The sequence below is a fragment of the Cetorhinus maximus genome, chromosome 3 (genome assembly GCF_964194155.1).
Source record: "Cetorhinus maximus chromosome 3, sCetMax3.hap1.1, whole genome shotgun sequence".
In the NCBI taxonomy this organism is placed as follows: domain Eukaryota; kingdom Metazoa; phylum Chordata; class Chondrichthyes; order Lamniformes; family Cetorhinidae; genus Cetorhinus; species Cetorhinus maximus.
Window position 1 is genome coordinate 92,716,331 of NC_135881.1, and position 21,560 is coordinate 92,737,890.

Genomic DNA, 21,560 nt, shown 5'->3' on the forward strand with positions numbered 1-21,560 from the left:
GGCAGACCCATGGGGCTAGAGTGGAAACTAAAATAAAATAAAAACTAAAAGCTTTAAAAAATATGTGGACTTATCATAATGGAGAAATTTGATGTTCAACAAATATAAAATTACTCTTACAGGGCTAGTGAGGGTGTATAGCAGTAATTATGAACTTTACACTGTTAAACTCAGTTCCACTTCATTAAGTAGAACTTCAGCACCATTCACGACTCCTCAGGTACTGAAGCAGTCCACGTCCAAATGCAGCAAGATCTGGAAAATAACCAGACTTGGGCCGACAAGTGGCAAGTAACATTTGTGCCACGCAAATGTCAGGCAAAGACCATATCCAACAAGAGAGAATCTAACCATCGCCCCATGACATTCAATGGCATTACCATCACTGATCCCCCACTGTCAACATTCCTGGGGGGGTTACCATTGACCAGAAACTGAACTGGACCAGCCATATAAATACTGTGGCTACAAGAGCAGGTCAGAGGCTAGGAATCCTGCAATGAGTAACTCACCTCCTGACTCCCCAAAGCCTGTCCACCATCTACAACGCACAAGTCAGGAGTGTAATGGAATACTCCCCACTTGCCTGGATAAGTGCAGCTCCCACAACTCAAGAAGCTTGACACCATCCAGGACAAAACGGCCACTTGATTGGCACCACATTCACAAACATTCACTCCCCCCACCATCAATGCACAGTAGCAGCAGTCTGTACCACCTACTAGATGCACTGCAGGAATTCACCAAGGCTCCTTCGACATCACCTTCCAAACCCACGACCATTACCATCTAGAAGGACATGGGCAGCAGACACATGGGAACACCACCACCTGGAAGTTCCCCTCCAAGTCACTCACCAGCACTGTGGGTGTACCTACACCACATGGACTGCAGCAGTTCAAGGCAGCAGCTCACTACCACCTTCTCAAGGGCAACTAGGGAAGGGCAATAAATGCCGGCCCTGCCAGCAAAGCCCACATCCTATGAATGAATTTTTAAAAATTCAACAAGGGTTTTTAGTGAGACTAGGGGCACAACAGAGGAAGTACCCTGTCAGTTCAACCTCTGATTGATTGCATTCTGGTGGGGATCCTTAAATGGTGGCACAAAGATAGGTAGGAAAGTAAGCTGTCAAGAGGATATAGAGTCTACAAGGAATTTAGGTAGGTTAAGTGAGTACGCAAAAGTTTAGCAGATGGAGTATAATGTGCGAAAATGTGAACTTGTCCACTTTGGCCCCGAAGGGTCATGAGGACTCAAAACGTCAACTCTTTTCTTCTCCACCGATGCTGCCAGACCTGCTGAGTTTTTCCAGGTAATTCTGTTTTTGTCTACAGGAGACATTGTTCATGCAGTACAAAAACCTAATATAAGTTTTTCTAATCATAAAATATGTGGATAAGCAACATCTCCCAAAATACAGTAGCTGGGGTTTTCCACTTATACAGTAGCCAGCTCATTCATTTCAATAGGCACAAAATCATTGAATAGGAAACAGTCGGTTGGTAGCCCAGAACTTGAATGTTGCTGAAAAGAGAGGCATGTTGCCAAAGCTTTCATTTTGTACTCATTGGGACAAATGCAAGAATGCCAAATGTCAAAAGATCACAACTATTTGCACTGAAGGAGAAAAGGGTGCTGACTGGTTGGCAAATCGTCTCCAATTGGCCGAGGCGGTGCCATGGAGAAAGCAACCAGATAATTCAAGGTGCAAGGCTTCAACATATTCCTTTTGTTGGACAGAACGGGTCCTGGTGTATGAATGTATGGCACTTCTAGCAAGTGTAAATGAGTCATGTTACAAGCTCGACTGATTATCTTAAATTGGTTGCTAGTGCCGCTATTAGCACACTCGGGATTGTTCAGCAAGTGCTGCCCAATCATGGAATTACATCCAGAAGATGATGTTTCATTTTGGGCAAACACTGGCTGGTTGAGTACAGTCTGTACTTTGCCTGTTATGAGCAACTTAAGAAACATGCTGTTTGATTCAAACAACCAAATGCTAGGACATATGGCCTATATATCTGGCATCACACTGGCACTGAAATTTATACATGACATTCTCAATTGTGTGGTAGGCAGAACATCCTAAAAATACCACTCACGTAGCCACTGCATTGTAGTAGCATGAAACAGCTTGCTTAACCTGCTGTTCAAGTTCTTGAGATACTTTGCCTTTCCAGGGTAATTTGAAGTAGACTGCAATGTCCAAAAAGACACTCTGCCTACCACAAAATTGAGCAACGTCTTCTATGAATATCAGTGCTGGTGTGATGCCAGGTACGTAAGTCGTACGTTCCAGTGATTGGCTGATTGAATCAAATAGCATGTTCCTTCGGTTGTTCATAAGAGGCAGAATACAGACCATACTCAACCAGTCGGCTTTGCAAAACATCTAATGTTTGTTGGATGTGATTCCATTATTAGGCAGCACTTGATGAAAAATCCTGAGTGTGTTAATAGCTACACCAAAAACCAATTTAAGATGATGATCAGCTTTGCTTGTAATATGGCTCACTCACGCTTGCTAGAAGTGACATACATTCATATACAGGGACCCATTCGCTCCAAGTAAAAGGAATATGTTCAAGCCTTGTGCATTTGAATTACCAGGGAACCTGGGGAGCATATAGTGCCCCATTGCTTTCCCCATAGCAATATTTTGGCCAGAGTCAACTCGCCAATCAATCAGCACCATTTTTTCCTGTAGTATAATTTGTTGTGATCCTTTGAAATTTGGCATGCTTGTTTTTGTCCTCATGAGTGCAAGACGAAAACATCTTTTCAGCAATGAACAGAAAACATTGTACTATAACTTCCCTCACAGACAAGTGAAGAGAACTGGGTCACTGTTGTGCATCACAAAGTATTTCTGTACAAGGGTGATAGAGTGGCAAGGTGCATTGTCATTTCATCTTTTTAACCTGGTTTGCAATCTCATCCAAACTAATAGCAGTTAAATCTCTATTCTCCTCTAGCTGTATGGATTATCAGAAACGAGCATTGATCTTTTCAACTTATGTCCTAGCGAATGCAGGCCCATGGCATAACATTGTACCAATTTTGAGCCAGATAGGAAATGTCACTCAGATAGGCTGAATAGATAATGGTAGGCACAGAAAGAAAATGCTAAACTGGTGCAGTGGGAGGTGGGAAGACACAAATGTTTGGAAAGGATAAGTTTTGCTCTGTGCTATTTATTAACTCTGCTGTTTCAAGTGGGCTAACACCATGTTTAACAAAATCTGCACGCAAAGCATCCTAATTTCTCTCTTCATTCTTTGGTTTAATTTAACCCCTCAAGTGACTTCACAACCCAGTGGAAATACTTATTCCCAATTTACCTCATCAAAATCCTCCAATTTCAAAAGCTCTATCAGATCTCCTCTGAATCTGCTGTGTTTTAGGGAAAATATCTCCAATTTCTGTATTCCTCCTGATAATTGAAGTCTCTCATTCCGGGTATTATCTTCGTAATTAATATCTTTCCAATTTTCAAACAGTAGCTTATACAATATTTTGTATAGATTTAACTTTACATGGTAAAAGCAACACTTCTAGAAATACTTGCTTTGTCAACACACAAGGAATTATAAACAAATAAATCATTAACAAGTTGAAAAATCCATTTGTAAATTGAAAAATATACCAAATGTTTACTTAGTTTAAAAGGACACAAGTATCTAATTATAATTTAGATGCTAAAGTAAAATCAGAAGCATTTCCTACTGTTGTATTTTACAACATTTTTATCCCCACATCCGCCTCCCCTTAAATTCTTCCCTTTGAAGACAGACAAGAATTCCCTTTTTTGGGAAAGTAACTGCTGTTGCTATATTCATTTCACTCATTCGTAAAGCAGAAGTGCAAAGGCCACAAACTGTGGAGCAGATATCAGTGCCACTTTGAGAAGTGGGGCACATCCAGAGGTTTTGCCAGTTGTTCTTCAAAATGGTACAGAAACTGTAGAAATTTGTGCAGCCAGACAGATGATCTTTAATGACTGACAAAAACGAATTTGAACCCACAACCTCTGGTATTATTATTCTAACCCTCAACATTTTTTTTTAAATGAACTTATTCCTTAACCTTAACTAAAATTTCCTCCTGTATGACACAAGCCTTTCATATGCTTTGTATCAAACAAAAACTTGTACAGTACTCCATAGATTATCTATTATAAATCAAAAAAACACAAGTTAAAACATCTTTTACACACAAGGTGCGATTTTATAAACAAGTTACGTGTATTACACTAATAAAGAATTACTAGTTATACTTGTGGAGAACAACTTGAAAAGCTGGAGCATTTTGCACTGAAACAGAGATGGCTATGGGAGATTCAGGGAAGGTTTGCAATATTACAGAAACTTTTATAGAGATAAATAATGAAAAATTGTTTCCACTGGTTAATGAATTGGTAACAAAGGGCAAGCAACAAGTGAATTACTACTAGAATGAACAAAGGGAGAAATTAAAACAATCTTCTTCACATAAAATATTCTATGTCCTAATAACAATCACAAATGTCATTCAGGCCATAAACTATATAACTTAAATAGGACTGAATAAGTATTTGATAAAGAAAAAATATAAGGACTGAGAGAAGGAACAGGGAAATGAGGCTGGAGTAGGCAGCTCCAGCTGAAGAGGTACTTTGCTTTGGAACTTGCATGATTCTATATAAGCCCAGCTCACATTTACAGGTTCATCTATATACAACATATACAATGCACAGAGACTTATTTCAAAGCATTTAAATATACACTGTTACCTGGCAGGTTTTAGTGTTTCTTAACAGTTTATATCATTCACAGTAAAACAGCTATTTTCAGAAGGCCCTGTGTGGAAACAGTATTGTTCTACACTAGAAGTAATCAGTTAATAACGAAGAGATGGTATCAGCAAAATTTGGCAAATGGCACATGTATGACATCAATTTCCAATCTCACCGCCGCTGATCGTCTAGAATAACCCTAAAATTGTGAAATTTTTGGACTTCATTAACTGGACCAGCCAAAAAAGTACAATGCCCACAGGGGCAGGTCAAAAACTGGGAACTCTGCAACATGTATCTCAAAGCCGATTCGCCACCTGCAAGGCACAAGTTGGGAGTGTGGTGAGATACTCACCATTTGCCTTAATGAGTGCAGCTCCAATAACACTCAGGGAGCTCGACACCATCAAAGGCAAAACAGCCGCTTAATTGGTACCCCATTCACTACCTTAAACAAATTACTTCCACCACCTGTGCACTGTGGTAGCAATGTATACCATCTATAAAGATGCACAGCAGTTACTCGCCAAACCTCCTTCAACAGCACCTTCCAAACCTTCAACGTCTACCACCTAGAAGGAACAACGGCAGAAAACACATGGAACACCACTACCTGCAAGCTCCCCCCAAGCCACGCACCATTCTGACTTTACAACTATATTACCATTCCTTCACTGTTAGTAGGGCAAAATCCTGGAACTACCTTTTGAGTGTGCTAAACCATATGGAATGGAGTGGTTCAAGAAGGGGACTCACCACCACCTTCTCAAGGGCAATAAGGGGTGGGTAACAAATATTGGTCTTGCCAGCACCACTGATCCTATAAGCAAATAAAAGAAAAAATTGTGTAGAAAGATGCACAGCATCAAGAAGCTAACCTCTGTACCACTTTCATTTCTATAACTTCTTTAGAGTTGTCAACATTAGAAAAATGTGGATGACATCATGATCAGAATTTTAAAAAAACAAACTCATTTTGTGCATATTCTTCAGATCAAGATCAAAATAAGTTTCAAATTACATTCAAGTTCAGTTCTGATTCTACACATTCAAAGGGAATTTTAGAGTTTGACAGCACAGGAGAAGCATTAAGTCCATCATACCTGCACAAGATGTGAGAAAAACTATCCATTTAGTTCAACTTCAATTTTTTTTTTCTGTCATTTAAATAATGTGTTCAAATATTAAACAATTGCCTTTTAAAGGTTATTAAATTCTGCCTTCTAAACTCCCCCATTATTCCTTTTTAACAATTATCCTAAATATATGCCCTCAAGTTACCTTCTCAACTGAAATTTTTCTTTCAATTTACCTGATCTAAAGCCTATATCTGATCTTTTACCTTTTCCATTTTAGTGGAGAGCCAAAGTTTCTCATCATAAATGAAACTTTCATCCCCGATATCAACATCTGCATCCTTCCCATGATCTTGATGTTCTTTATAAATTAGGGTGCCCAAAATTGAACACAATTTAACAGGTTTAACACTATCTTTGCTTTTATACCCAAAAATAAATTGGTTCCTTTTTTCAGCTTTATCAACAGCTCCTGCAACCTTTTAAAGAAACAAAATTAGCATTTCAGGCTGAAGGTTCTTATGCAGGGTCATCATCAACCTAAAATGTTAACTCTGCTTCTGTCCACAGATGCTACATGACCTGCTGAGTATTTCCAGCATTTTTTAGTTTTATTATTGCCCCTAGTGGATACCACTGTTTACAGCCCTTTAGTCTAAAAAATATCCGTTAACCACGAACTTACTTTGTCCTTAAGCCAATTTTCTATCCAAGCTTTTATATTCTCTTTAATGCCAGCTGTTTTAATTTTTACAAATCTGTTACGGGGCACCTCAAACACCTTTTGGAAACCCATACATAACATCCACTACATTTCCTTTATCAGTACATTCTATTTCCTCAAAGAACTCCAATAAATTTGCCAGACAGACTTCGTTTAAAAAAAAATCGGTCCTGGCCATCCTTAATTAACCAATACCTTTTTAAATGATTATTTATTTTATGCTTTATGAAGAGACTTTAAAAGCTTACCCTCCGCTGATGTTAGGTTGAAAGGTCTTCAGCTATATGGTTTGTCCCTCTTGAACAATTATGCAACACTGCCAACCTTTTAATTGAAGGATGGTTGTGGTCAGAGCCTGTGCTATTTCATTTGTTACTTCTCTCAACATTCTAGAATACTTTCCACTGAGTTCCACCAAATTTCAGTATTTTTATTCCCATCATTAAAATCTTTTGTAAAAATCAAAGTGAAGTACTCATTAAGTATATTCAAAAGACTTCCTTTTTCATCTCTAAGCAGCCATACTATTCTTTAACTTGTTAGGTGTTCCCAAAATCTTAGATTACTTGCCTTTACATTATTTTCCAGTCTTTCTTTATACCTTTTTGCAAAACACGTTTTGCTTCCGTTCTATTGGCTTGCTTTTGTATCATTAGACAGTCCCTTTTTCCAAGTCTCACATTAATTTCTCTATTCTTTTTTTCTGCTGCACCGCCCTTTACTTGTCACGTTGAATATGCCTAGTCTGAACCATAACCATCTCCTGTTTGAAAGCTTCCAACTGTTGAGTCTATCTTATCTACCAATCCTAATTTATCTGGGCTAATTTGTTTAGATTTATTTTTTCCAGTTAGGTACCTTGTTTTCTTTTCACTGTTCCTTCTCCATCTAATTTTATCATATCTAATGATGTTATGGTCACTATATTGTTCTAGGTACAATATCTTCCAGGACTTTAAAAAAAAACTAGAAAAATAGTTATTAATTTGGTTTTCTCCACGTTCTTGTTTCAAGCAGCAAATAGGGCTACTTTTAGAATATCAAAGATAAAACATTTCAGGATATTCAGTAATATTGCAACAATTAATTTGTACTACAAGAGCATTATTTGCTTTCTGGGCATTGACATTCACTTAATCCAAAAAAGGAATAGTTTTAAGAATTTAATAATTCACAATCTTACCTCGTATGTAGTATCCGGATAAGACTAATGGCTAGTTTGGAGGACAATCTTCCCATGGTGCAGCAACGACTTAGGCAAGACAATAACTCTGATGAAATAAATGGTAAGAAATACACAAGCTGCACCAAAGAATGCTGTATTCCAGTTGGAAGAAGGACCAGAGTGCCATCTTGTGGATCTAAGTTAAAATTACAATGACATCAATAAGACAACATATGCCAATATTAAAACCACTATCTAGTTTCAGACATGAACAAAACAACATAAGATCTCAATAATCTTTAAAGTGACAACCAGTATGAGTATACCAGTAATGATACCTTTAAGAATGAGGGAGAAAACCTGGGCCACTTATTTAACAAAAAAAAACTTTATTGGCTTCCTCAGTGCTACCCATCACCAAGCAATCAATTCATTACAAAAGATGGCGAATTACCCAAATGAAGACTTAGGCCATGGTTTTACTGATTTCTCTCACATCCGAAAAGGAACACATTTGGAAATGAAAATATCAGAAAAATCCAATTCTGCACTTTCAAGTGTTCCTTGTCTGGGGTGTTTGAGAATCCAGGTAATACTAACTTGAGACCTGGTTTTAATTGACTTACTCAACTATTTCTGACGCAGGATTTGATTTGCTGCTACTTCAGTACCAGAACATGCCGGTGCTGAAAAATTACTTATGAAGGCAGATGAAACACTGAAGTAAGTACAATCAACCACAAGTAATTTTTGAACTGTTCACTATTCCTAGCATGTTCAATCATCACGAGGATGAATCATTACTTTCGTGGGCCGAAAACAATCTTGTTCAATGAAGTGCTTTCTGACCAGTGAAAATATTTGCAGATTCTTCAGTGTTTTTATCGATTGTAGTAAATAAGTTAAATAACCTATCGAAATTATTTTTACAGCACTAAGTGGCTGCTGACCCTGACATTTGTTACTGCAGTACCTGTGATTCTCGCCTGATTTCAGATGAATACGCCAGCTGGTCAGCATCCAACAAGATTAACTAAGGAATTGACTGAAGTTTAAAAAACATGGAGTTTGTAAATGCAGATCATTTACAATGAAATTGTTTAGCACAAATGCATAAAACTAAAACACAAAGCTATTAAGATATTTTGTTGCCGCTGTAATTAAATTTACTTATTGTTCATTGCACTTAATTTAGTCTGACAAATGTTAATTTGGTGCAGATGGAGAAAGATGGTGCTTCGTTTTATATTCTTTTCAGCCTCCATAAGCTGTTGAGTGTCTGAGGTTTTAATCAAGTGATTGTTGCTTAGTTAAGATTTTATCCTTCTAAACACAGACAGCAATTTAAACAAGTACTGGAGAGACAAATATTGCATTAAATTTATAGCTCAGCTATTAAAGGTACTTGATATTACTACAGACAACACTTTAGTGATATTTCCAAATTTGAAATGTAATTAGTTAGATTAAAAACAATAAAGAAGGCAGGTGATGTGTTGCAGCTGGAACATGTGGGACCTGTTCCACGGCAACCACGTCTGTGTGTCTGCAGCTCGACGAATGCCAGCTCAGAGTTTAAAGATGACGTCGAAGCTTCAGGCACTGCAATGCAGCAGGGAGGGGGAAAGTTACCTCTGCACTTTGTTCCAGGAGGGGCTCACCCCTTTGGCTATGTTCTTCAGATGCGACCTGTGGCCAGGCACAGGAGGTTGTGACTACAAGTGAGGTAGCTATGGGAAACCAAAAGATAGCAATGGAGGACCCTCAGCCCTTGCAGCTGTCCGACAGCTTCAAGGCTCTTATACAAACCTATGCATACACCCACAAATATGGTCAGTATAGGGAAAAATGGTACAAGACAGAATTAAAGGCTCTTTGTCTGAATGCACACAACTTGAATGAATTGATAGCATAAACAGAAATAAACGAGTATGGTATAATAGTCATTACACAGACATAGTTACAAAGTGACCATGGCTGGCACCTGAATATTCAAGGGTTTTTGACATTCAGAAAGGACAGGGAGAAAGGAAAAGGAGGTGGGGTAGCTCTATTAATAAAGAATGAGATCAATACAGTAGTGAAAAATGATCTTGATTCGGAGGGTCAAAATGCAGAATCAGTTTGGATTAAGTTAAGAAATAACGAAGGAAATAAGTCACTAGCAGGAGTGATTCATAGGCCCCCAACAGTAGCTACACTGCAAGACAGAGTATAAAGAAGAAATAATGGGGGCTTCTAATGAAGGAACAACAATAATCGTGGGAAATTTTAATCTTTATATAGATTGGATAAATCAAATTGGCAAAAGAAGCCTGGAGAATGAGATCATTGCATATTCAGAACAGTTTCTTCGAATGATACGTTCTGAAACCAACTTGGGACCAGGCTATTTTAGACCTGGTAATGTATAATGAGACAGGATTAATCAATGACCTCATAGTAAATGATTCTCTAGGCAAGAGTGATCTTAACATGATAGATTCTGAGGGTGAGAAATATGGGTCTGAAACTGTCTGAAACCTAAACAAAGACAATTACATACCCAAGGGTATGAAAACACAGTTGGGTACAGTGGAACTGAAAAATAGGTTTAAAGCTAAGATTTTTTTTATTCATTCATGGCATGTGGGCATCACTTGCTAGGCCAGCATTTATCGCCCATCCCTAATTGCTCTTGAGAAGGTGGTGGTGAACTTCCTTCTTGAACCGCGGCAGCCCATGTGGTGTGGGTACACCCACAGTGCTCTTAGCAAGGGAGTAGCAGGGAGAGAAGGAGTGGCAGCCATTTAAGGAGCTATTCCATAACTCTCAGCAAAGATATATTCCACTCAAAGAAAGACGCTACAAGTAGGATGCACCATCCGTGGCTAACTAAGGAAGATAAGCATGATATCAAATTGAAAGATGAGACATACAATGCTGCAAAGATTAGTGGTAGCCTGTATAATTGGGAAAATTTTAGAAATCAGCAAAGGATGACTAAAAAAAGAGGGAGAAATTGGAGTGTGAAAGAAAACTAGCAAGAAATGTAAAAACATGCAGTAAAAGCTTCTATGTTTCTAAAAAGGAAGAGAGTAGCTGAAGTAAGCATTGGCCCCTTAGAGGGCGAGATTAGGGAATTAATAATGGGAAATAAGGAATGAGTATTTTGTACCTGTCTTTACAGTAGAAGACACAAAGTATTCCAAGAAAATGAGGGGGCAAAGGAGGTGTAGGGGTGGGGAGGAACGTAAAACAATAACGATCACTAAAGGAAAAGTACTTTGTAACAAATTGGACTAAAGGCTTAAAAGGGTGACACAAAGCTAAATGGAAGGGTGAGCTGTGAGGAGGATGCAGGGATGCTTCAGTGTGATTTGGACAAGCTGAGTGAGTGAGCGGGCAAATGCATGGCAGATGCAGTATAATGTGGATAAATGTGAGGTTATCCATTTTGGTAGCAAAAACAGGAAGGCAGATTATTATCTGAATGGCTATAAATCAAGAGAGGGGAATGTGCAACGAGACCTGGGTGTCCTTGTACACCAGTTGCTAAAGGTAAGCATGCAGGTGCAGCAGGCAGTAAAGAAGGCAAATGGTATGTTGGCCTTCATAGCCAGAGGATTTGAGTACAGGAACAGGGATGTCTTGCTGAAATTGTACAGGGCCTTGTGAGACCACACCTGGAATATTGTGTGCAGTTTTGGTCTCCTTATCTGAGGAAGGATGTACTTGGTATAGAGGGAGTGCAACGAAGGTTTACCCGACTGATTCCTGGGATGGCGGGACTGACATATGAGGAGAGATTGAGTCGATTAGAATTATATTCGCTGGAGTTCAGAAGAATGAGGGGGGATCTCATAGAAACCTATAAAATTCTAACAGAACTAGACAGGGTAGATGCAGGAAGGATGTTCCCAATGGTGGGGGAGTCCAGAACCAGGGGTCACAGTGTGAGGATACGGGGTAGACCATTTAGGGCAGAGATGAGGAGAAATTTCTTCACCCAGAGAGTGGTGAGCCTATGGAATTCGTTACCACAGAAAGTAGTTGAGACCAAAACATTGTATGCTTTCAAGGATGAGTTAGATATAGCTCTTGGGGCGAAAGGGATCAAAGGATATGGGGAGAAAGCGGGAGCAGGCTATTGAGTTGGATGAACAGCCATGATCATAATGAATGGTGGAGCAGGCTCGAAGGACCGAATGGCCTACTCCTGTTCCTAGTTTCTATGTTTCCCCTGGACCTGATAGCCTGCATCAGAGGGTCTTAAATGAAATGGCTGCAGAAATAGTGGATGCATTGGTTGTCATCTTCAAAACTTCCTAGATTCTGGAAAGGTCCCAGCAGATTCAAAAACTCCAAAAGTAACACCACTATTCAAGAAAGGAAGAAGACAGAAAGCCATAGGAGACATAGGCCAGTTAACCTAACATCTGTCACTGGGAAAATGCTAGAATCCATTATTAAGAAGGCAGTCAGAGGACATTTAGAAAATCAAAATACAATCAGGCAGAATCAACATGGTTCTGTGAAAAGGGAATAATGTTTGACTAATTTATTAGAATTCTTTGATAATGTAACAAAGCAGGATGGATAAAGAGGAACCAGTAAAACTCGTGTATCAGGATTTCCAAAAGGCATCTGTTAAGGTGTCAAAAAAAAAGAAACAAGGTTACTACACAAGATAAAAGCTCATGGTGTTGGTGCTATATTAGCATGGATAGCTGATTGGCGAGCTAACAGGAAAGAGAGTCAGGATGAATGGGTCATTTTCAGGCTGGCAAACTGTAACTAGTGGAGTGCCATTCTTCTGAACTCCAGCGAATATAATCCTAATCGACTCAATCTCTCCTCATATGTCAGTCCCGCCATTCCAGGAATCAATCAGGTAAACCTTCGCTGCACTCCCTCTATACCAAGTACATCCTTCCTCAGATAAGGAGACCAAAAATGCACATAGTTGGAGCCTCAATTATTCAAGATCTATATTTATGATCTACATTAATGATCTTAATGAAGGGACAGACTGTATTGTAGCCAAATTTATGAACAAGGAGGAGTAGGCCATTCAGCCTCTCGAGTCTGCTCCACCATTTAAAAAGATCATGACTGATCTGATAGTAACTCGAAATCTGCATGCCACCTACCGCCGCTAACCTATCACCCTCTTGCTTACCAAGAATCTATCCACCTCTGCCTGAAAAATATTCAAAGACTCTGCTTCCGCCACCTTTACAGGGAGAGTTCCAAAGACTCACGACCCTCTGAGTGAAAAGATTTCGCCTCATCTCTGTTTTAAATGGGTGACCCCCTAATTTTAAACACTGACCACTAGTTCTAGATTCTTCCACAAGTGGAAACATCCTCTCCACATCATTCAGGACCTTATACTTTTCAATCAAGTCACCTCTTACTCTTCTAAACTCCAGTGGATACAAGCCTAGTCTGTCCAACCTTTCCCCATAAGACAACCCACTCATTCCAGGTATTAGTCTGGTAAACCTTCTCTGAAGTGCTTCCAACGCATTTATATCCTTCCTTAAATAAGGAGACCAATGTTGTACACTGTACTTCAAAATGTAGTCTCACAAGTGCCCTGTACAACTGAAGTATAACCTCCCTACTTTTGTATTCAATTCCCCTCGCAATAAATGATAACATTCTATTAGCTTTCCTAATTACTTGCTGTAGTTGCATACTAGCCTTTTGTGATTCATGTACTAGGACACCCAGATCCCTCTACACCTCAGAGCTCTGCAATCTCTCACCATTTAGATAACACGCTTCTCCTCTATTCTTCCTGCAATCATTTGCTGATGATACAAAGGTATGCAGGAAAGCAAATTGTGAGAAGGATACAAAGAGTCTGCAAACGTACATAGAAGGTTCAGTGGATGGGCAAAAAATTGGCAAATGGAGTATAATGTGGGAAAGTTAATTTTGGCAGGAAAAATAGAAAAGCATATCTTCTATAAATGGAGAGACTGCAGAATGCTGCAGTACAGAGGGATCTCTGTCTTCTTGTGCATTGATCAATAAACTTAGCATGTAGGTACAGCAAGTAATTAGTGAGGCAGATGGAATTTTACCTTTATTGTAAGGTTGTTTGGTGGGGGGGGTACAATTTTGATCTCCTATTTAAGGAGGGATATACTTGCAATGGAAGCAGTTCAGAGAAGGTTCACCAGGCTGATTTCTGGGATGAAGGGGTGTTTTAGGAGGAAATATTGAGCAGGTTGGGCCTATACTCACTGGAGTTTAAAAGAACGAGGTGTGATCTAACATATAAGATTCTGAAGGGGCTTGACAGGATAGATGCTGGGAGGGTGTTTCCTCTCGTAGGGGAATCGAGAACCAGGGACTCAGTTTAAAAATAAGATGTCTCCTTGTTAAGACAGAGATGAGGAGGAATTTCTTCTTTCAGAGGGTCATTAATGTTTGGAATTCTCTGCCACAGACAGCAGTAGAGGCTGGGTCATTTAATATATTCAAGGCTGAATTAGACATATTTTTGAATGACAAGGGGGGTTCAGGGTTAAGGTGGACAGGCAGGAAAATAGAGTTAAGGCCACAATCATATCAACCATAACCTTAACGAATGGTGTGGAGTGGGCCCTATGGACTGAATGTGCCCACGCCTGCTTCTAGTTCCTATGATCTTGTAAATAAAGTGATGAAAAATAGTAAGCACCAAAAAGCAGCCTTACCATACAACCTGTACACGTTACTCTGAAGGCTCTGAAGTAGCTCTTTGTTTGAACGGGCAGCTGCCACATGTATCACATCAATAAGTTGTGCTGAGAGAAGTGGATTCCTTGAACCAAGCTGAGCCAGCTGTAATGGCAGCCCAGCTAGCCAACGAGACAGCACTTTGCTTCTGTCCAACAATAGAAAAAGCACATCAGCAGTCAAGAGAAAACAAACCATCAGTTAATAAACAATGGTTATGGGTGTTCTTACAGAAATGCTGTAAAGTACATGCCCAAAACATGAGTCTTCAGAACCATGGAACTGAAGATTATGCATTATCAAACTTTCCATCAACGGGTCAGCAGGCATTCATACGATTTTCACATCAGCCACCTTTTATTTCAAATGTGAAATCCATTAAAACTCACATCATTGAAGCATGCAACTCTACTCAGTACCACAAATAGTAAGGAGTTACACCAAATACATTTTTAAAAACATTTCCAGTGCTCCTGTGCCGTTCCAACCAACCTGCATAAACAGACGGATTATGAAGAGGGAGAGCACAGCCAGGGATCCTAGTCAACATATCTGCATCAATAGATATTGCTTTTCCAGAAAAATCTCTGAGCACCAGTCAATACCCAGTAGAAGCCTAGTTCCACATTCTAAGAATGTACATACGAATGCACTCATCTACTTGCCCATAAAGTTACATTTGCATTTAATGTTACTAAAGCTACAGCATTATGCAACCTGCACAATAAATATCAAAAGCAACATCCCATTAACAGAACTAAGTAATCCCACAATCAATGGATCACAGCAAACCAATGTCACCTTATCATATACAGCCGAGAAAGGCTGTGGTCAAATCAAGCAGCTAACTGAAGAGGAGGTTCAGCCGTGGCAGAACTTAGTACTTGAGCGCAAGGTGCAAGTCTAATGTGTCAGCAAGTGTATTTAGAGGAAAAATGCCAAATGGATGATACTTCTTCCTGATGATTCCATTGTCATAGATGCCAGTGTCCAGCTAATGTAGGTCTCACAAATTGATTATAAGAAGTGGCTGAGTAAGATGGGTAAGAACAGAAGGCCGAACACAACTATGGGGGCCCTGACAACACCCAAATATGAAGAACTAGCTACTCTCAAGCCAAGATATTAGAGCGCAGCCATAAATAATTTAAAATAAATGCATGGGAAATCTAATCCAGTCAATTACCACCATACCAGCTATTTTTTATATTCATTCATGGGATATGGACGTCACTGGCTAGGCCAGCATTTATTGCCCATCAGAAGGTGGCAGTGAGCTGCCTTCTTGAACCGCTGCAGTCCATGTGGTGTAGGTACACCCAGAGTGCTGTTAGGGACGGAGTTCCAGGATTTTGACCCAGCAACAGTGAAGGAACAGCGGTATATTTCCAAATCAGGATGGTGACGGACTTGGAGAGAAACTTCCAGGTGGTGGTGTTCCCGTGCATCGGCTGTTCTTGTCCTTAAAGATGGTAGTGGCCATGGAAGGTCCTGCCTGGGGTCTTGGCGAGTTACTGTAGTGCATCCTGTATATAGTACACACTGCTGCCACTGTGCGTTAGTGGTGGAGGCAGTGAATGGTTGAGGGCGGTGTGCCAATCAATTGGGCTGCTTTGTCCTAGATGGTGCAGAGCTTCTTGAGTTTAGTGGGAGCTGTACTCATCCAGGCAATTGGAGAGTATTGCATCATACGCCCGACTTATGCCTTGCAGGTGGCAGACAAGCTTTGGGGAGTCAGGAGGTGAATTACTTGCTGCAGGATTCCTAGCCTGACTTGCTCTTGTAGCCACAGTATTTATACAACTAGTGCAGTTCAGTTTCTGGTAAACGGTAGCCCCCAGGATGTTGATGGTGGGGGATTCAATGATGGTAATGCCATTGAATGTCAAGAGGCAATAGTTCAATTCTCTCTTGTTGGAGGTGGTCATTGTCTGGTACTTGTGTGGCACAAATGTTACTTGCCACTTGTCAGCCCAAGTCTGGATATTGTCCAGGTGTTGCTGCATTTGGACATGGACTGTTTCAGTGTCTGAGGAGTTGCAAATGATGAACACTGCAATCATCAGGGAACATCTCCACGTCTGGCCTTATGATGGAAGGTCATTAATGAAGCAGCTGAAGATGTTTGGGCTGTGGGCACTACCCTGAGGAACTCCTGCAGTGATGTCCCAGAACTGAGATGATTGACCTAAAACAACCAGAACCATCTTACTTTGTGCTAGGTATGGCTCCAACCAGCAGAGAGCTTTCCCCTGCATTCCCATTGACTCGAGTTTTGCTAGGGCTCCCTGATGCCACTCGCAGTCAAATTCTGCACTGATGTCAACAGCAGTCACTCTCACCTCACTTCTGCAGCTCAGCTCTTTTGTCCGCGTTTAAAGCAAGGCTGTGATGAGATCAGGAGCTGTGACCCTGACGGAACCCAAACTAAGCGTCAGTGAGCAGGTTGTTGCTAAGCAAGTGTCACTTGAGAGCACTGCTGATGAACCCTTCCATTACTTTACTGATGAAGAATAGATTGACAGGGCGATAATTGGCTAGGTTGGATTTGTCCTGCTTTTTGGGCACAGGGCATACCTGGGCAATTTTCCGCATAGCCAGGTAGATGCCAGTGTTGTAGCTGTATTGGAACAGCTGGTCTAGGGGCGCAGCAAGTTCTGGCACACAGGTCTTCAGTACTATTGCCTGAATATTGTCAGGCCCAAAGCCTTCACAGTATCCAGTGCCTTCAGCCATTTCTTAATATCGCATGGAATGAATTGAACGGGCTGAAAACTGGCATCTGTGATGCTGGGGACCTCCAGAGGAGGCAGAAATGGATCATCCACTCAGCACTTCTGGCTGAAGATTGTTGCAAATGTTCAGCTTTATCTTTTGCACTGATGTGTTGGGCTCCCCCATCATTGAGGATGGGGATATTTGAGGAGCCGCCTCCTCCAGCAAGTTATTTAATTGTCCACCACCATTCATGGCTGGATGTGGCAGGACTGCAGAGCTTAGATCTGATCCTTTGGTTGCGAGATCGCTTAGCTCTGCATATTGCATGCTGCTTAAGCTGTTTGGCATGCAAGTAGTCCTGTGCTGTGGCTTCACTGGGTTGACATCTCATTTTTAGGTATGCATGGTGTTGCTACTGGCATGCCCTCCTGCACTCTTCATTGAACTAGGGTTGATCCCCTAGCTTGATAGTAAAGGTAGAGGGGGGATATGCCAGGCCATGAGGTTACAAATTGTGGTTGTATGCAATTCTGCTACTGCTGATGGCCCACAGCGCCTTATGGATACCCAGTCTTGAATTGCTAGATCTGTTCAAAATCTAGCCCATTTAGCACAGTGCTCGTACCAAACAACATGATGGAGGGTATCCTCAATCTAAAGACAGGACTTGATCTCCACAAGGGCTGTGCAGTGGTCACTCCTACCAATACTGTCATGGACCGATGCATCTGCAACAGCCTACATCCATTCATCAGCAAAGTGCTTAAAGTGTTCAATAGTGCCATCAAGCAATACCCACTAACTGACACAAAGTTTGGTTTTGCCAGACCAAGTCAGCCCTAAACCAACCCTATTCACAAATCCACCAAAGATGCAGAACATGGCAACCTACAACAGGATTTGAACAATATCTACATGTGGGTTGACAAGTGGAAGATAACTTCAGAATAGGGAAAAATACTAGATAGCCTAGCTGTCTAACATTTAGCTTTCCGTTCATCATTTTCCACTTTCTAGATGTTAACAAATACAAGTTAATCAAGTAACAATTAGATGCTATTTATTTCAAAGTTCAAGGAAAAATGAGGAAAAACAAACTGAATTTATAGAACACAAAACAAAAGCAGTAAAAGGGTTGTTATCTGTACATTGTCTTTATCTCTCTACTCTCCCAATTCAGACATACATAGGCGCTATTTAAAAATCACTCAATGTAAAATCTTTATCTAAGTGAAGCTTTTAAAATTTTTCCATCTTTTCTTTAAATAATTTTAAAAACGACTGCTAGAGGCTAACCAAAAGAAGTCACATTGTATATTGTAGCGAATATCTAATTCATGGTTCATGTTTTAGAATATACGTTTTGGAATATAATTTTAAGAATTAAACTTTTAACTGTAGAAAATTGGATAAATGCAACATAAACAAACTGGGAGGTTATTACACTTAAAAAGGTCAGAATACAAGAGATAAAACCATAAAACAACAGGTGGAGAAACTTAAACAATGCACGACCTAACTGAAAACAGAAACTGAAAAGGGAAACACAAAGGAAACTGACCCTAACCATTTCTAAGGGAACAAAAACTGAACCTGAGATTTGGAAACCAAAACTTCTGGGCAGACTGAAACTAGTTGAGGCTATAATAAAGGGACACAGAGCCATCCAAGTAGTAGTTGCAGCTTGGAACAGGTGTGTGCAGAGAGAAGATAGCCAAAGTAAATGACAGTTAGACAGGGCCGCACAGTAAACAGAGTAAAAAGAAACTGACTTCAACATTCACCGTGTGAAATGCGGATGAGGCTTAATCTCGGTTTGAATTTTGTGAGGGAACAGAAGCTGGAAGATTGCCTAATTTGAAATGAGTGGAAAATTCTACAGTGGTCCTCTCAGAGTCTTGTGGCAAATAAAGCAACCAGCATATAAGCTTGGAAGTATTGAAAAAGTAACCAGAACAAGGGACTGAGGCATCTACAGTCAAGAGATGGTAAATTAAAGTTTTACATGTGAGAACAGCTGGACCTGGAGAGTCTCCAGAGAACTGTGAATGCTCATGGATGGTCCCTAAAGAAATAAATAACTTTCGGATTGATGTGTCTTCTAAGTAAATTCTTAGGGGGAGGTAAGAAGTAAACCTGAATGCATAACATACATACTTAAATAACATATTGTTAAGTTAATAGTGCTTGCTTTGTTTTCATTTTTTTTTTACATGAAACAAAAGTTCGTTGTTTAAAAATGTGAAATCTTGTTGTATAGTTCTGTTGGTTAAATTGATGATAATGGTCCCTAACTGAATTGTTACACCATGCTCAACTACCCAATTGGAATTCAGCTACCATCACAGCTCTGGGCAAAAATCATCAAATTCAAACCTGTACATTTGTAAGAAATTGAGGTATTAAAGTAAAAATTTTGATAAAGACCATCAAAAGAGATAAAAGACAATTCATTAGATAAATCTTATCATGTTCTTCTGAATTATGTAATCTATTGAATTTGTTGCTGCAGCCCATATTTTGGGTGTAGAAATTTTAGTTACCAAGAAAAAAAGTGGCAGACTATAATTTTGGGAAAGTATAGAGTGCTTTCTGGAGAGAAGGTGGAAATGAACACCGTTCATAACAGTACAATGCAACAGGCAAGGTGTGACATCCCTCACCTTGAAATTCCCATTAGAGTGCCGCTTGCCAACTGAAATGTGGGAAAATTATTTGATGAAGTTTCCATGGGGTACAGGATCCACATAGCAAATTTCTATTAATGTTAGTTAGTGTTGCACGTGGGGAGTCAAGATCAAGTGTTGTCTTCAGGCAACATATCTTTAGAGTGGGGAATAATTGGGCCAGGATCCGTAGATGTAATAGCAGTCCCATTGTAAACAATGCATTCTGTTCTTATTTTCATATTTCAATTTAAAATTTCTATGTCCACATTTTAAAAAAACTGCCTAAATAAACTCGTCATGCCGCAATTATACCCTCAAGCCAGAAATGCTGCAGAACTGGAAGCAAGCATTCTCTGTGTTGGATAGAATGTGTGTAGTCTGAGAAATCAAATAATAAACTGGGTGCGGGGAGAGTTAAGAGATAAAAACTTCTTTCTTGATCACAGCATATTACCTAGCAATCTGAAGGTTGGATGTTTTCTCTCTCAGATAAAGTCCACTAAAGAAATTAAGCAACATAGTGCGAACTGAAAGGGAAAGACCCTGCTGCTGGTACTGTGCATAAACTGCCCTCAGCAATTCCTCTGTGGAACCTGAAAACAAATAAAAATAAGTGAGAAAATAAGCAAGTTCTAATAAAGTCCCAACTCTCTCAAGATATAACCACTACGACATTCATTTATTTCAGCCAATTTGACAGTAAGCACGGCAAATGGTCTCAGTGATCCTGGGTCAGAGGCTTAATGAGAAAAAAAAAACAGCCTGGTCCACCCTCAACGATCCAATGACTCCTACCAAGGATGTGCGCAACTATATGATGTGCAGTGAGGAAAGCATGAAGCTCCGTGTGATGCCCACAGAGCTAAATATCTTGCCAATACCGGTCTATGTTTGCACATGAAGGATTGTCACCTGGGCAAGGTAACCCAATGTCCATATGGGAGACAAGGAAACTGGAGAATAATTTAAAAAACACTTTCCCTTTCTTAATATTTCTCCTCAGATATATTTTGAATGCTTAAAAATGCTTCTGATAATATATTCATGCAGAAAATCTCAGAATGCTAAATAAATTATAATAACTTCAAGTATCAAACTAGCAACAAATAAACATACAGGACCTCATTATTTTTGAAACTGTAATAAAAGTAAATAAAAGTTCTAAAAGTTCTCAGGGACCAAACTTGGTTTATGGAAGATGTGCCTATGCCAGTGTGTCACCTGTCCCTAATTCATAAGCATTCATTGCAAGATTTTATCAACTCTCTTATTAACTGCTGAATTTTGCACCAGCCATCCTGTTTACTATTTCATCTCACCTCTGTTGCACTGTACAAGTACAAGTCTCCACACCAACATCAGCATCCCATTCAGTTGCTGAGAGGTCAACTTCCTGCCATCTGACAAGCTTTCTGTGACAAATTTTCGAATTTGCTCTAACCAGTCAGTATCCAGATGGACAGTTAAAGCATTGGTAAGTGACACCATGACCTGACACAAAGCAAGATTCAATGCAAGAGGATGGTCTGCACTGTTCATGAATGCCGCTGCTTGTTTATCCCTGAAAATAAATGATGAAAATATAACATGACTTTCTCCTGATACATACTTAACAATGTAGAACTAGACAAAAATAAAAAGACAAACTAAAATTTATTTACACATCTTCCAGCTGTCAAATTAATTGTTTTGAAGAAAACCCACTCAGATATTT

General features: G+C 39.8%; 1 protein-coding gene across 7 annotated transcripts in view; it reads right to left on the minus strand.

Annotated features, from left to right (window-relative positions):
• tex10 (testis expressed 10) overlaps positions 1–21,560 on the minus strand; it is a 166,329-nt gene that overhangs the window by 109,257 nt on the left and 35,512 nt on the right. For 5 of the 7 annotated variants that reach the window (XR_013576180.1, XM_078538706.1, XM_078538708.1 and 2 more), the window contains 4 exons: positions 21,166–21,407; positions 20,301–20,439; positions 14,438–14,607; positions 7,764–7,941 (listed from right to left, as the gene is read on the minus strand). Coding sequence is in view for 6 of the 7 variants with exons in the window: in XM_078538706.1 (XP_078394832.1) it covers positions 7,764–7,941; positions 14,438–14,607; positions 20,301–20,439; positions 21,166–21,407 (729 nt within the window). In the remaining variant the exon portion in view is untranslated. The remainder of the gene's footprint in view (positions 1–7,763; positions 7,942–14,437; positions 14,608–20,300; positions 20,440–21,165; positions 21,408–21,560) is intronic. The other 2 variants (XM_078538710.1, XM_078538711.1) reach the window with 2 other exon arrangements.